Genomic DNA, 16,290 nt, shown 5'->3' with positions numbered 1-16,290 from the left:
ATTTGCGTTGCTCGGCATAAATTCTGTAGCAATTAAGTTATGCAGTAAAAGCAGTGTGGAATTTTCATAATTTCTTGTAGTGTTTAGAATCTGGAATTATGCTTTTTGGGTCGTATGTTCTTTATCTTTATAGAGTTGAATAACGTACTATAACTTGTTTTATGTTGAGTTTTGAAAGTTTTACCGTGTCAGGCATAACTTGTAGGATATGATACGAAAATGAAAACTCATGTTGCGCGAATATACACTTATGCCACGCGAAAACTATTGAGGGGAAAAAATTAAAGACCACAGATTTGAGGGGTAAGAATTAAAGATCACCCCAAAATGGGACATTTGTGCGAATGACCCCAAGTTTTTTGGAGACAAAAGAACTGGATTATAGTTTTGGATTACAATATAAAATTTTAGAGGAAACGACAATTTCGAAAAAATTGTTGGAGTAATAGATTCTTCTTTTATTCAAAATTAGTATCCTAGTCGGGAAAATCGTTCTTTTGGATTATTGCATTCCTTAATTGCTTCATTCATCGAGATCTGTTTATAGTCAGCATTATCCACCACGTATTTGCTCAATAATTAAGTAATCCAGTCATATTTTATTAGTAGTCAGGTCATATTTTATATTTGTAATATAAATATAAATTAATTTATTTATTTCCTAAGTGGGAAGTAGTGCATTTTATGCCTATAAATAAAGAACAGTTTCTGTTTCGAATTCCATCCAAGCTTAGCTATTTCTACAATATCTATCATAACAAAAATTTCCCAATGAAGTTGCAGGCCCTCACCATTTTCTTGGTGAGTAGAATTTTTGTTTAGTTTTTGTCTTATCTTTCAACTTATTTAAGTTTGGTTCTTTTCTAGCTATCATTTTAATTCAGAAAATAAATCAACTTAACTTATATGTTCATATAGTACTCTTTGACAAATTAAATCAGAGAAATTCCACTAAATCCCCAACTCAGGTTAAAGAGTCTGAGTGTAATTATTCTAATTTTATATTTTAGCTCATTGAAAAATGACAGCTCAACGTTAAGGTGATTTAATGGAATTTACTCATTGGAAAATGGAAAGCTTATCGTTTACATGGGACATATTGATAGAAATTTTTTTATATTGATGTATATATGGAGCTTGCGTTTGTGGCAAGTACTTATGCAACGATATCTCCGGAGGTTTATTGGAAAGTGAAATTGCCCAACACTCAGATTCCCACAGTCATCAAAGATTTCCTTCCCCAATCAGGTATACAAATTGGGGTCAGCTGTATGAATTTTTTGGCTAGTCATACTTTACATTGCATGTTGAGAAATTTTTTGTCGCCTCATTATTTGTCTTTTGATGCCTTTAATATGCATATTGTGACTTAATTATACTTGTTTAATACGAGGAACATGCAAAGATTTCTCATGTTTAAAAATAATTTTCTAAAATAAAATATTATACCACAATAAATTTGTAAAAACTACAAAATATTTAACCACTCACCAGAATTAGTAGATTTAATCCAGTGTGAAACAGAACTAACAAACAAATATTGCTCAATTAAATTACCACTCATCTGAACAATTGCACACGCATCTTAATTATTTCAGACCTCATGTAAAGAGAAACGATAATTTTACTCCATGTCACTTTGGAATATTACTATTATTTTAGCATATTTCCTATATTTAACTTTTTTACAATTCTCTTGTGAAAAAATTATATATCTGAAATAACATTTTTAAAGAAGCACAAAATCAAAGCGAAGGGTACATATATAGGCATGTGAATCCTTTAACGGTTTGTTAGTTTAAACTCCTTAAATACCTTTAACTTATAAATTCATTAAATCACTGATTAGTGATTATATATGCAAACTCAAATACCTGATAGCCCATATTACAAATTATAGAACATTGTAAAGCTACGGACCAAATTACATATTAAATAGAACATAATAAAGATAGGGACCAGAGCTTCATTTTTCTCTTCTTTCGTTTTCAGTGCTATATATCTCACTAATTTTTATGAGACTATATCAAGGGTACAGAGTTTTAAAGCAAACAATACCAGCCTAAGTATATTCTTTGTTGTTTGATACACAATAGAACTCTGAAAAGGTAGAATAAATTTTGAAAATTATCTCAGTTAATTTTTTGTCAAGATCGCAAGAAGTAATTGAAACATCACTCAAAAAATTTATTGTATGCGTTTATAATTATATTAATTTTTTGCCATCGTGATTTTACAGATCTAAAACAAGATAACACTAAGGAGAAAGTTTACTATGGTGTAAGTAGCTATATAGCTATTGGCTGGCAGCATGCTGCTAATACGGCATATGAACGCCATATACTAAAAAAGGCCCAAGAAAAGGAAAACCCTATCAAACAAGTAACTGAAGAAAAACTAGATGATGGTCCTTTGAGACAATACTTCACATTAGAAAAGGACTTGGAGAAAGGGAACGTTATCAACTTTCCTCTTCTCCTAAATAAAAACAAAGCACCATTTTTGCCTCGACAAGTTGCGGAATCGATTCCCTTCTCGATGGAGAAATTCCCGGAGATTCTCAACCATTTCTCGATCGATAGTAAATCGAAGGATGCTCAAGCAATTGAGAAAACAATCAAACTTTGTGAAGAGCCAGAAGTAAAACATAAAGAGATGAAAACCTGTGCGACTTCTTTGGAATCTATGGTAGATTTCGGGTTATCTGTGCTTGGGACAAACAATATCCTCGCGATTACTTCCGAGGTAGAAGGGGAAACTGAAAATTTGCAACGATACACAATTGAACAAGTTCAACAAATAGCTGATGGGGACAACATGGTATGCCACAAGCTTGTCTATGCATATGCACTACATTATTGTCATGTTGGAGGAAATACAAAAACATTTATGGTATCTATGGTTGGTGATAATGGAACAAAAGTGAAAGCACTGTCAGTTTGCCACCAAGATACATCTTTTTGGAACCCAAACTCGTTTCCTTTTGCACTTCTCAAGGTTAAGCCTGGAACTACACCAATTTGTCACTTTGTTCAAGATGATCAAATCGTCTTTGTCCCAATATAAATAGGCGACTAAGCTATGTGTTGTAATGAATAAGCGTTGATCATGTTGTCCTAGATTGTCCTTAAAGTGTAGTCGTTTGCCTTTTCTGATACTCTATGTTTCATCGGTGATGTAGCTTTATCTTTAATTTATAATAAATGAAAATGATCCTGTCTTCTTGTTATTATTTTTTGTATGATCCCCAAAGATGTCATTGATCCATAGACTTGTGAAAAGTTTTCGAGGCGTAAAGCGCCGAGCAAATTGCAAATTTTCAGTTTTAAGCTTCCCACTTGATCGTTTCTGGCGCTAAACTTCATCGCATATATGAAATTTGTGGAACAATTAATTTTTAATTTCACAAGCATAAAATTGCATTGCTAGTTATTATTATTATTATAAAAACTAAAACTATATACTATCATATATTTTACTGCAAGCCCTACTATAAAATTCATTTGGCAACAAAATAAATAGACTTTTGAAGCATATATAGCATAATATTAGCTATTTCTCTAACAAAAATAAAGTCGATGATAAACAAGAACACTTGGGTAAATGCATCATAGCATTTACTCTGCCACTTGGAACAGGTACCAGCAACACTGCTGAGGTAGAGGCATTCTTGTTTGGTCTCAGGTGGTGTATAAACAATGGTCATAACCTCATTATTGCTGAAACTGATTCTATGCTTCTCCGTAATTGCATCACAAACTGCACAATTTCTCTGATGAAAACTATCATTGTTATCGAGAAGCCAACAAAGCAACTTGCTTGTATGAGCCATACTTCTGAGGAAACAAGAGTCTTTACCCACTCAAACTCTTTGCCAGGACAAATCAAGGGCCTCCTTAATATGGATAGATGGCAATTTCTTGTTTTTAGAGTCAAGAAAAAGAAACCGAGCATGATCTATTTTGACCCCCCTTAAGTTATAGTAGGATGGCACTGATGTGCAAGTTTTTGCCCAACATGTACAAGTGTCCAAGAAGGCAAAAATATATGTAACTCTTTGTCATTGGAAATGAAATATGGACAGTTTGACCCAAAAAAAAAAAAAAGACAAACAAGAACACTTGCACGTGTAGTAACTTTGTTTCATGACATTAACCTTTAAAATCAACGACTGTTTTAAATTTCTAAAATATACATTTTACTCATTGAGTAAAAATGTTTCTAAATGTCATCTGTCACAACTTCAGATGTTGGAAAGCACTAAGGGGTGTGTGTGTGTATATATATATGCCATAGAATAGGGAGGTGTGACACTCGACAATCCTCATGCCTAGCGAACCATCTTATATCATAATTCCAAAACCATTAGGAACTCATAAATTGAAGAACTAATAATGCTAACAATAATCCGACAAACAGATTAGCAGTAATAAAATTTGAAACCAATACTCCGGTATCAAACGGGCGGGTTATTGACCCCCTCAAAAGTTACTTGGGCTAAATTGGGTTGGGCTGAAATGAGCTAAAAGTGAGTCATAACCTAACCCCCCACCCAAAAATTCTTACTAAGTTTTAGTTTCTTTATGTGATCTTTTATCAATTTTCAGTACCAAATAAAATTATTTTCTTTCTTTATTATGGCTATATATGACACATCGAATAAAAAAAATCTTTCTGAAAATATTTTGACAAGATTTCTTGTCGGTTCATATTGGGCTGCATATTAGCCGAACTTTTTGACGAGCAGAACTAATAATTGGGCGGATTAATGATGGGCAATTCGCAAAAATTCGCAGAATTGCCCTTCTTTTGGGGTGGTCTTTAACTTTTGCCCCTCAAATTGGTGGTCTTTAATTTTTGCCCTTCGCCTAAAACCCATGGGTTCTGGGTTCGAACCTCCGCTCAGTAAAAAAATTTTAAAAAATTCGCAAGGCAGAATTTGAATTTCGCTCTGCCCCCTTTGGCAGACTTTTCGTTATGCTTAACTAAAAGTTTTTAGTAATAAATAAATATATTTTATTTTTTTTACTTTTCAAGGCAAACTTTTAGTTATGCGCTTAAGGAAATATGGGCATACTTTTAGTTATGCCTTAACTAAAAGTGTGCCCTTACAAGACATAATTAAAAGTAAATCAAAACTTTTCGAGGCGTAACTAAAAGTTTTATAAGGCAAAGTTTGACAAGATTTCTTGTACGGTAACTTTAGTTTTTTTAATTAAGGCGTGTATGCATCCGGCATTCCCCAAGGCACGACTTTTTTTTTATTTTGCCTAAGCGGGGGTTCGAACCCAGAACCTCAGGTATTCGTCCACCTTTAATTTCTAAGCGAAGGGCAAAACTTAAAGACCACAAATATGAGGGGGAAAATTTAAAGACCACAAATATGAGGGGCAAAATTTAAATACCACCCCAAAAGAAGGGCAATCCGCACAAAAAAAATGATTAATGATCAGCCCAAACTTGGGCAGGTTGGGCGAGTCATGCTTTCATGGGCCGATTTTGCTACCCCTACTCCACTACAAAAATAAAGTACAAAGGTTTAAACTCGATCGTCAACGAAGTCAACCACGCTTACAAAATTAAGCTCGACAAACTGAAAATGGGAAAAGAAACATGAATCTCCGAGCCACCTCTTCTCGAGAGTCGATTTTGACTAATTTTTAAAGGTAAGTTGAATTAGATCAACAAATTAATATTGTAAAATTAAAACATAGTATTTAAAAACTATACGGAAAGTAATATAATTTGTAATTTCTCTCATGTCAATATGATTAAAAAAAAAAAAATTGATCATAATTACATACATTGTGTATTGGTCAGTAATTTGTAAGTAATCTAGTCATATTCATAAATAGCCAAGTCAAACTTTTTTATTCATAATATAAGGTCAAATAATATTTTTACTAATTAAGTGGGTACGTACGTAGTGCATTTTATATAGGGTTCATTATTTTTTTGTGATCATTATTTAACCCTTTTAAATCTCTTATTATTTCTTGTATGGTGATATTAGGAGTGTAGTAATTTTCATTTCGAAATCTCCAAGTTCTTAAAACGCAGGAAAATGCAGTAAATTTATTTATATAGTATTTACATAGATAGAAAAACATTATTAAGTATGCATTAGTACTAAATAATAAATATTTCACATGGAAACACTAATGTCACTTGGACGCCACAGCGCCTAATCCTCTAAGTTAATAGATTGTTTATATAGAAAAGCATTAATAATTGTGCAATTAGTACTACATAAAAGTATTTGGAAACACTAATGTTACTTGTACGCCAAATTAAAGCGCTCGTCATCTAATTATACAACATTTATATAGAATATAAAATGTAGGTTATGATCTTGAGTATCAATTGAATACTTTATTGATCATTGACTTTCATAATTATCCCTAAAATAACAAAAAATTATATATAACGACTTTAAAAGAAGGTGATCTTGAACTTTTGACCTCCGCTCACCTCCTAAAAAGCCCTTCAACGTCAAAAATCAAAGCTCATTGAACTTAAAGGTTTGCTCACGGAGCAAACGTGGTCAAATATTCAAGACTAGCCACCTCCGACATCATTTTTGTAAATCAGCCCAAAAATAAATTAAAATCCATGTTGAACATTTTTGGATTGTTATTTCACCTGGAATCAAGATTTCTGGAGACAACAGAACTCGAAATTTTATTTGGAATTATAATAGAAACTTTTTAGAAGAAACAAAAAAATCGAAAAAAATTGTTGTAATAGATTCTTTTTTTCTTTTCAAACGTAGTACTCTAGTTAGGAAAAGCATATTCTTTTCTTCTTCTTTTTTTTTTTTTTTTTTTTTTTTTTTTTTTTTTGGATTATCGCAATCTTTAATGGCTTCATCTATCGAGGTCTGTTATCGTCCGCACTCAACATAATCCACTACGTATTACTCAATAATTTATAAGTAATCCTGGCATATTTTATAAATAGTCAAGTCATTTTTTATATTCATAATGTAAATATAAATTAATTTAAGTTATATTTACTCCAAGTGGGTACGTAGTGCATTTTATGTTATCATACCTATAAATAAAGGACAGTTTCTAATTCTGGATTCAACCCAAGCTTTAGCTATTTCTGCAATATCATAACAAAACTTTCCCAATGAAGTTGCAGGCACTCACCATTTTCTGGGTGAGTAGCATTTTTATATAGTTTTTGTCTTATCTTTCACAACTTATTTATAAGTTTCCTCCTTTCCTAGTTATCATTTTACTCTGAAAATATTACTATCATACTTAGTGATTTTAAAAGATTAATACTCGAGAAATTATATGCTCATATAGTACTCTTTAACAAATTAAATGTGAATAAAATTTTACTAAATCTCCTTAATCTTTAAGGTTTGGGAAATTATGCTTCATCCACCTTTGAATGGAAATGATAACCTTCTTGATTAATGTGATTTAGTGATGGATCATGGATCCATTAAACGATAAATACATATGCATACACGTCAAAAAATATTCCCTCTAAAAAAGGGTTGTTCTGACTTTTTCACACTTTTTTTACCCGTTGACTTCTTAGTCAAAGGATCTTATTGTTCCCATTCAAAAACTGAGGGGGTATAACTTCCCAACTCTGAAAGATTAAGGTGATTTAATGGAATTTACTCATTCGAAAATGGAAAGCTTATTGTTTATACATGGGACATACTAATAGAAACTTTTTTTTTTATATGTATATTTGTAGCTTGCTTTTGTGGCAATTACTCATGCAGCGCTATCTCCGGAGATTTATTGGAAAGTTAAATTGCCCAACACTCAAATCCCCAAGGTCATCAAGAATTTCCTTCCTCAACCAGGTATGTCTTCAATTCAAGGGATAACCACAATAATGATTGTGTTTCATTTTAAAATAAATTGAGGTCGGCTATATTAATTCTCACTGCCTATGTTTTACATTACATGCAGAGAATGATTTTTCCAAGTGAACGTGCATCTTAATTATTTAAAACCTCATTTTAAAAAGAAAATAATAATTTTACTGCATGTTACTTTGTAATCTTACTATGTCCCCGAAAAGGCAAAAATGTCTCGGACCAAATCATATACCAACTAAAAAGGTATTTCTAAAGGACAACCAATCAAAGTGAAAGGCACATATATGCAGGCATGTGAATCTTTGACGGTTTGTTAGTTTTAAATCCTGTAATACCTTTAACTTATAAATTCGATAAGTTACTGACTTATACGCAAACTCAAACAACTGATAGACCAAAGTTAGCATAATAAAGGGACCAAAGCTTCATTTTTCTCTTCCTTCGTTTTCAGTGCTACATATATCACTAATTTTTTATTAGACATATAAAGGGTACAGAGTTTCAAAGCAAACAATACCAGCCTAAGTACAACAATAAAATGGTCGGTGTAATCTCACAAATGGAGTCTAGAGAGAGTATGATGTACGCAAATGTTACCACCACCTTTTTGAATACCAGCCTAAATATATTCTTTAATTTGTTGTTTGGTACACAATAGAACTAAAAAGGTAGAACAAATATAGAAACTCAGCTTAGTTCTTTTTGTCGATATCGCAAAAAGTAATTGAACGTCACAAAAAATAATTTTCGCATTTGTTTATATAATTTACTGCGATCGTGATTCTACATCAACATTTGCGTAGACCTGGGAAGATTGGATATACGTAGACCTTACTCCTACCTTTGTGAATACCACCCTAAGTATATTCTTCAATTTGTTGTTTGATACACAATCGAACTGGAAAAGGTAGAATAATTAAGAAACTCAGCTTAGTTTTTTTGTCAAGACCACAAAAAGTAATTGAAACATCACTAAAATAATTTATTGTATTTGTTTATACTCCAATTTATTGCAATCGTGATTTTACAGACATCGACGTTGCTCCTGAGCTAGAACAAGATAATACTAACGCTAAGGAGAAAGTGTACTATGGTTTAAGTACATATGGTACTATTAGCTGGCATCGTGCTGCTACAGAGGATGAAATTCGTCACTTTACAACAAACAAGAATGTGATCAAACAAGTAACTGAAGGAAGCAGTTTCGAGGCTGATCTGAAAGAAGACCGTCCTTTGAAACAATACTTCTTCTTAGAAAAGGGCTTGGAGAAAGGAAACATTATCAACTTTCCCACTCTCCTAAACAACAATGAAGCACCATTTTTGCCTCGACAATTTGTGGAATCGATTCCCTTCTCGATGGAGAAAATTTCGGAGATTCTCAACCATTTCTTGATCGATAGCAAATCGAAAGATGCTCAAGCAATTGAGAAAACAATCAAACTTTGTGAAGAGCCAGGAACAAAACATAAAGAGAAGAAAACATGTGTGACTTCTTTGGAGTCTATGGTAGATTTCGGGTTATCTGTGCTTGGGACAAATAAGATCGTCGCGATTACTTCTGAGGTACAAGGGGAAACTCAAAAGTCGCAACGATACACAATTGAAGAAGTTCAACAGATAGCTGATGGAGATAACATGGTATGCCACAAGCTTAACTACGCATATGCACTTCATTATTGTCACTTTGCAGGAAATGCAAGAACATTTATGGTATCTATGGTCGGTGCTGATGGAATAAAAGTTAAAGCAGTATCAGTGTGCCACAAAGATGCATCTTTCTGGAACCCTAAGGCATTGCCTTTTGTAGTTCTCAAGGTTAAGCCTGGAACTACGCCAATTTGTCATTTCCTGAAAGATGATCAAATCCTCTTTGTCCCTTCTGAATAAGCCACCTAGATTGCCCTTATTAAAGAGTGGTAGTTTGCCTTTTATGGTACTCTATGTTTCATCCGCAATGTATCTTTATCATTATCTTTTTAATAAATGGAGATGATCCTGGCGTTCTATTGTATTTTGTATGATCGCCGAAGATATCTTTATAATAAATGGAAATGATCCAGACTTGCTATTTTTTATTTTACATTTCTAACGGAGTAATTTTTGTAGATTGAGATGGTTGAAGTGACCATATATATTATCCGTATGAAAAAGCGATAAGACGAGACTGGGCAAATCATCAAAAAGCATAAAATCCAACCTATTTGTATAAGCGTGCACCCCATGTGATGCCAGTAAATATGCCAAATCATTAGCCTCCCAATGTAAATGGCGTACTTTAAAATGTGTGATTAGACATTTTGTAAAGAACTTTCAAACAAATGCATGCACTAAAATTCTTCTCGTTTTTATTATACTGAATTTTGGGGATTAATGTCATTTAATGATTCAAATTGAAGTTAACATACTCTAAAAACAAAGTAACTTAGCAAGTTTGCTCTCGGCGTACGCTTAGCGTGACCTGCTAATCTCACGCCACCCTAGCCGGATATAGCACGAGGGACGGCCACGGAAAGACAAAACGAAGGTGGATACAACTAGCATTGAACTGGCAATTGGAAACCCATCACCAGTAGGGCCAAATCAAGAGAGCAGGGACAAGCAACCATCACCAAATTTTGGGGCTGCTAGGGCCTGTCGAATTGGGGAACAGATGGGCCAAGTCCTGTGGTAGAGCAGATAATCCCTGAACCAAAGGTACCAAGCCCTCTTGTACAAAGCCCTACTGGTATCCGAACCCCAATTATGCAGGGGAAAAGTAATGGAGCAGTTCTGGAAGCTCAGGTGGGAGGTTCTCATCAACCGGTGGTGGCTATTTCGGCTCAAAAAGGGCGGAAAAACTAGACAAATCTCTTCAATGGAAATCGCCTTGCTGCTAAAGGGATGACCCTAGAATTCATAGCTCCTGTATTGAAGAACGGGGTGAAAGTTGTACAGCTATGCAAGGAGGATATTCAGGAGGAGAATGACAAGTGGGAGAGGGCCATTATTATGTATTTGATTGGGCATTCCCCTACCATTGGTGCTGTTGAAAGGTTCATAGCCTCCAACTGGAATTTTGCCTCTAAGCCCAAAGTATTTTATCATAATGATGGATACTTTGTTGTGCTTTTTGATAGCATTGATGACAAGAATGAAGTAATGTACTCTAGACCGCATACTATGATGAGTAAGCCCATTATCCTGAAACCTTGGTCTGCAAAATTTAATTTGCACGATGAAGTGTTGAGAACTATACCTTTGTGGGTTAACTTCTTAAACTTACCATTGAACTGTTGAAGCAAGAGTGCACTTGGTAAAATTGCTAGTAGCTCAGGGTGTCCCATTTATGCAGATGAATGTACGACGCAAGTGGACAGAATCTCTTATGCTCGGGTTCTAATTGAAATGGATGTTACACAACCCTTACCTAGAAGTATCATAGTTCAAGATCCAGATGGCGAAAGTTTCGAGCAAGTAGTGGCTTATGACTGGATCCCTGAATATTGTGCAGAATGCTTACAGGTTGGGCATAAATGTGCGAGCAAAGGGAAGAAGCCTGCTCAAGAAGCAAAAAAAATAAGAGGTTCCGAAAAAAGGGCAGAAAATGGTTAAGTCATGGGAACAGAGGCCACCTGGGATCCAAATACAATCCTTCAAAGAAGTGACCACTACTAGCACTGATGCACCGGATACAACGCAGGTGAACCATACCCAAGACTGGATGAAGGTGCGAGGTAAAGCTGTTGCTAAGAGCCCAACACCAAAGCCTCCTGAGGTTGTAATTACCACCACTAATGGATTTGGTGTATTGGTTGAAAGGCAACAGGGGATGACTAGTGATGTGCCTATTAATGACGAAGGGCAAAGTAGTGTGGGAAGTAGTGGGGAAACTGTCCTACCCAACCCAACGCCTCCATGAAGTTGGTGACATGGAACGTTAGGGGACTCAATAAGGTGTATAAACACAAGGAACTTAAAGTGTTTATTACCAAGAATGTTGCTAACACATTATAGTAGAACATAAAGTTAAAGATTAGAATATTGGGAAAATAGTAAAGAAAGTGACAAACAACTGGTCGTGGTGTTCAAACTTTGTGGTTGGGGAGAGAGGACGGATTTGGGTTATGTGGAACCCAAACATTATTCATTTTAGGCCTCTAAAGCTACATAACCAATTTCTACATGGTACTGTTGAAATTTTGCATACTAGTACTATATTCCACTTCACTGCTATATATGGAATGCACACTGTGCAAGATAGAGCATGTCTATGGCCTGAGTTGATGAGTCTTGCAAACAACATACAGAGCGCGTGGGTGTTGATGGGGGACTACAATGCTGTTTTGGACCTGGATGATAGACCTATTGGATCTCCTATTCAGGCTGTGAAGACAAGAGACTTCAGATGTTTCTTAGAGGACACTAATATAACAGAGCCGAAATCTGTGGGAAGGAACTTCACTCGGTCTAATGGACATGTCCTTAGTAAAATCGGCAGAGCAATTGTCAATGCGGAGTGGATGTGTGCTTTCCCTCACTTAGAGGCTAGTATCATGGACCCTGGATTCTCTGATCATTCGCCCATTGCAATCAACTTTGAAGTTGCCTCAGATAATAGAAGCAGACCATTTCGGTTCCTTAATTGTTTAGCTGACCATGCCAAGTTCCAAGAAACTGTGAGTCCTATTGGGAGTCATATGCACCGGGACATGGCATGTACAAAGTCTGGAAGAAACTAAAAACTATGAAAGGAGCAATGAAGGAACTTAATAGAAAAGAGTTTTCTGGTGTGGAATGCAGAGTTCAGAACCTGAGGGATAAGCTCACAGAGCTGCAGGACACCATTAGAGCTCCACTACATGCTCAAGAACTGTTTGAGGAGGAAAGGACAGTCAAGATGGAGTTTGATCGAGGAAAACATCCTTAAGCAAAAGTCTAGGATGCACTGGCTCCAAATTGGGGATTCCAACTCAAAGTATTTCTATGGAAGCATGAAAAACAGGCAAAACCAAAACCAAATCAGATCCCTACTAGCTTCAGATGGTAGACTACTGCACAATGATTCTGATATTGAGCATGAAGTGATTCAATTTTATAAAGGGCTTCTTGGAACCTCAGCGCCACTCCTCCCTGCTATTGACCCTAGAGTATTGCATCTAGGGAACTGTCTCTCTAGACAATAGCAGATAAAGCTTAAAGAACTTATCACCAGAGAAGAGGTACATCAAGCAATATTGGATATTGATGAAGGCAAAGCTCCAGGATGTGATGGATTCAATGCTTGTTTCTTTAGGAAGGCTTGGCCCATTGTGGGTAGGGAAGTAGTTGATGCTGTCTTAGATTTCTTTAACACCTCAAGGATGTGCAAACCTATAAATTGTACCTAAGATAAAAAATCCATCCACTATTAGAGATTTCAGGCCCATATCTTGTTGTACCATTCTCTATAAAGTTATCTCTAAAGTGATTACCAAGAGGTTGCAGGATATCATGAACTATTTGGTGGATCCTAGTCAGGCTGCTTTTGTACCCGGGAGGCTTATAAATGATAACATCATACTTAGCCACGAGCTAGTAAAAGGATATGGAAGGACTGGTATCTCTCCTAGGTGCATGCTTAAGGTGGATATGCAAAAAGCTTACGATTCTGTAGAGTGGCCATTTCTGGAGCAAGTATTGGCTGGTCTGAATTTTCCAAGTGCATTTGTGCAATGGATCATGTCTTGTCTCAGAACTGTTTCTTACTCTGTTGTGATCAATGGGAAACCTTCTCCACCATTTGCAGCAAAGAAGGGATTAAGGTAAGGGGATCCACTGTCTCCGTATCTATTTGTTTTGGTCATGGAATACCTTAGCAGGTTACTGAAGACACTAGATCGTGATAAAAGCTTCCACTATCACCCTAGGTATGCCAAGTTGAAGATCATTCAACTTGGATTTGCTGATGATCTTCTTCTATTTTGCAGGGGTGATTTAGAGTCTGTAACTAAACTCTTCAAATTTTTTAAGTTGTTCTCCGAGGCTTCTGGAATGAATGCAAATATGTCTAAAATTTCGATATATTTTGGTGGTGTCAAGGATGACGTGCAACAAAGAATTCTGGACATGTTGGGGTTCTCTAAAGGTAGCCTTCCTTTCAAGTATCTTGGAGTGCCTTTGAGCACTAAGAGGTTGTCGATTATGCAATGCCAACCTCTTATAGAGAAGATGACGTCCAGAATCTCCACCTGGACAACCAAGTTTCTCTCTTATGCAGGGAGAACACAACTTATCAAGAGTGTGCTATTTTCAGTCCAAACCTATTGGTCTCAGTTGTTCTTACTCCCCAAGAAGGTGGTTAAGGTGATTGAGGCAATATGTAACTTCTTGTGGTCTGGGAGTACTTTGATGTCTCTAAAGACACTAGTTGCGTGGGATAGCTATGCAGCCCAAGAACTGCTGGTGGTTTGAACATTCTTAAGATCACAACATGGAATAGGGCAGCTATCATCAAACTATTATGGAATCTTGCTCAAAAGAAGGATAAATTGTGGGTGAGGTGGGTGCCATAATTATTACAAAAAAAGATAAAGTGATTTGGGAAGTAGAGGCTAAAACAAGCCTCCTGGATCATCCGGAAAGTACTCAGAGCGAAGAAGTTTATTAGCGTACAGGAATGGATCTTAGCTTGAACAATTCCAAGCGATGAATGGATGCACTATAAAGGCAATTTACTTAAAGTTGTTGCGACGTTCCAAAAAAGTTCCCTGGAGGAAGTTGGTTTGTAATAACTATGGGGCTGAAAAATGGATATTCATACTAAGGCTAGCTGCTCTTGAAAAAGGTTGTATACTAAAGATAGGCTTGTTGGCTGGGGTATGGGTATTAGTTTGGGTTGTGTTTTATGCACTGGTGGTTGTGAATCTCTCCCACACTTGTTCTTTGAGTGTCCCTTCTCGGCTGAATTGTGGCATAGCTTGTTAAGGTGGCAAGGGATAACCAGACAAGTCCTACCATGGAGAGAGGAGTTGGCATGGATCAATAGCAATGTTAAAGGCAAAGGAGCAGCTGCGATTATATTCCGAATGGCTACGGCATGTTGTATCTACCATATATGGCAAGAAAGGAACTGGAGGATATTTCAACACAAGAGTAAGAGTGTCCAGGCCATATGCAGAATCATTGTCCAAGAGATATTCTTTAGAGGTCAAAAATTGTCCAAAGTAGCATCTAAGTTGCAGGCCCTCAACTTTTATCCAGTGTAATAGTGATTAGGCAGGGCCAGTTGTAGCAGTTGCTGTTCTTTGATTGGTTTTCTTGTGGAGTGGAGGCTGCTACTTTGTGGCCTCCTCGAGCTGTAAACGAGCACTTTGGTTAAATAAAATCCTTATTTACCAAAAAAAAAAAAAAAAAACTTTTAATTATTATTTTTTATCATTTTATTTTGGTTCATTCATAATTTGATCGATTCCGTTTTGTATTATGTGGTTAAGTTTTTATTTATTAAGAATATATGATAGTACTATTTTGTGTATGTTACTAGGCAAGGAAGCTAAGGACACGTGCTACATGCGTGATTATTGCGGAAAAGGGTTAAATATATTCCTATACTATCAAAAATAGTTTAAATATATCCTCCCTTGAGTTCGCCAAAATATATCTCTCCTGTTATACTTTCGGTCCAACTATACCACTCCTACTACTTTGGCATAATTTGCCCTTAATTTTGAGGTAAGAATACATGGCAAGCTCAGAATCAAATGACTCATCCCCAATTTTAAATTATCGATTCCTTTAGAAACGCACTCGTTTAACCCATCCCGACGCATTCCGGCCTCCACCTTGAATTCTTTTTTTTTTTTTTTCATCTTCTTCTTCTCTTTTCATTTTAAAATGAGGTCATTTGAACCATTTTTCTCTGCACAATAACCCCTTTCTCTTTTCTTCTTCATCTAAGAAACATCAACAAAGTACCCCTTTCTTCTTAATGCTTTCAACAAAAGCAACAATACAGAGGCATATATAAGGAAAGGAAATTGAGCTCCCTCCCCAATTATTCTTTATTAAGTACTGTTTATCCTAATAAATTTCTCATTTTGTTTGTCCAAAAATTTAAAAGCTGCAGATCAGCTTCACAATTAATTACAACTAGTACTAAATATATTACTCCATATTCAGAAGAAAAAAAAAGAAATCGCTAACTAGTAGACAAAGAGCACAAATATCAACAAATTAGCACAGTTACTATATGAATAACCCACTAGCAAATTATCATTTTTTTTTTTTGTTTTCCAACCGGTGTCCGATATTCGCATGCATTTGAGCCGACTAATTCGGATTCACATGTGAGCCTTTGTTGTGGTTGTTTGCATTTATGGTACTATGTTTCATTTAATTTGTAATGTATCTTTATCTTTATAATAAATATGAATGATCCTGGTTTCATGTTATTTTTCGTATGATCCCCAAATATATCG

General features: G+C 35.5%; 2 protein-coding genes across 2 annotated transcripts in view; both read left to right on the top strand.

The window, feature by feature from the left end:
• Nucleotides 1–9,866, top strand: part of LOC132067795 (BURP domain-containing protein 5-like) — an 82,838-nt gene extending 72,972 nt beyond the window's left edge. Inside the window, exons 2-4 of the mRNA XM_059461122.1 lie at nucleotides 7,127–7,164; nucleotides 7,723–7,834; nucleotides 8,883–9,866. Of these exons, the coding sequence (XP_059317105.1) occupies nucleotides 7,135–7,164; nucleotides 7,723–7,834; nucleotides 8,883–9,742 (1,002 nt within the window). The 5' untranslated portion in view covers nucleotides 7,127–7,134 and the 3' untranslated portion in view covers nucleotides 9,743–9,866. The remainder of the gene's footprint in view (nucleotides 1–7,126; nucleotides 7,165–7,722; nucleotides 7,835–8,882) is intronic.
• On the top strand, nucleotides 717–3,229 carry LOC132066785 (BURP domain protein RD22-like). The gene is made up of 3 exons (XM_059459994.1): nucleotides 717–801; nucleotides 1,137–1,248; nucleotides 2,240–3,229. The coding sequence occupies exons 1-3, from the start codon at nucleotides 772–774 to the stop codon at nucleotides 3,064–3,066; spliced, it is 969 nt and encodes a 322-aa protein (XP_059315977.1). The 5' UTR covers nucleotides 717–771; the 3' UTR covers nucleotides 3,067–3,229.
• Nucleotides 9,867–16,290: the final 6,424 nt, after the last annotated feature.

Source organism: Lycium ferocissimum, chromosome 8 (genome assembly GCF_029784015.1).
Source record: "Lycium ferocissimum isolate CSIRO_LF1 chromosome 8, AGI_CSIRO_Lferr_CH_V1, whole genome shotgun sequence".
In the NCBI taxonomy this organism is placed as follows: domain Eukaryota; kingdom Viridiplantae; phylum Streptophyta; class Magnoliopsida; order Solanales; family Solanaceae; genus Lycium; species Lycium ferocissimum.
The sequence above is the reverse complement of the archived record's forward strand: the minus strand, read 5'-3'. Positions and strand labels throughout refer to the sequence as shown.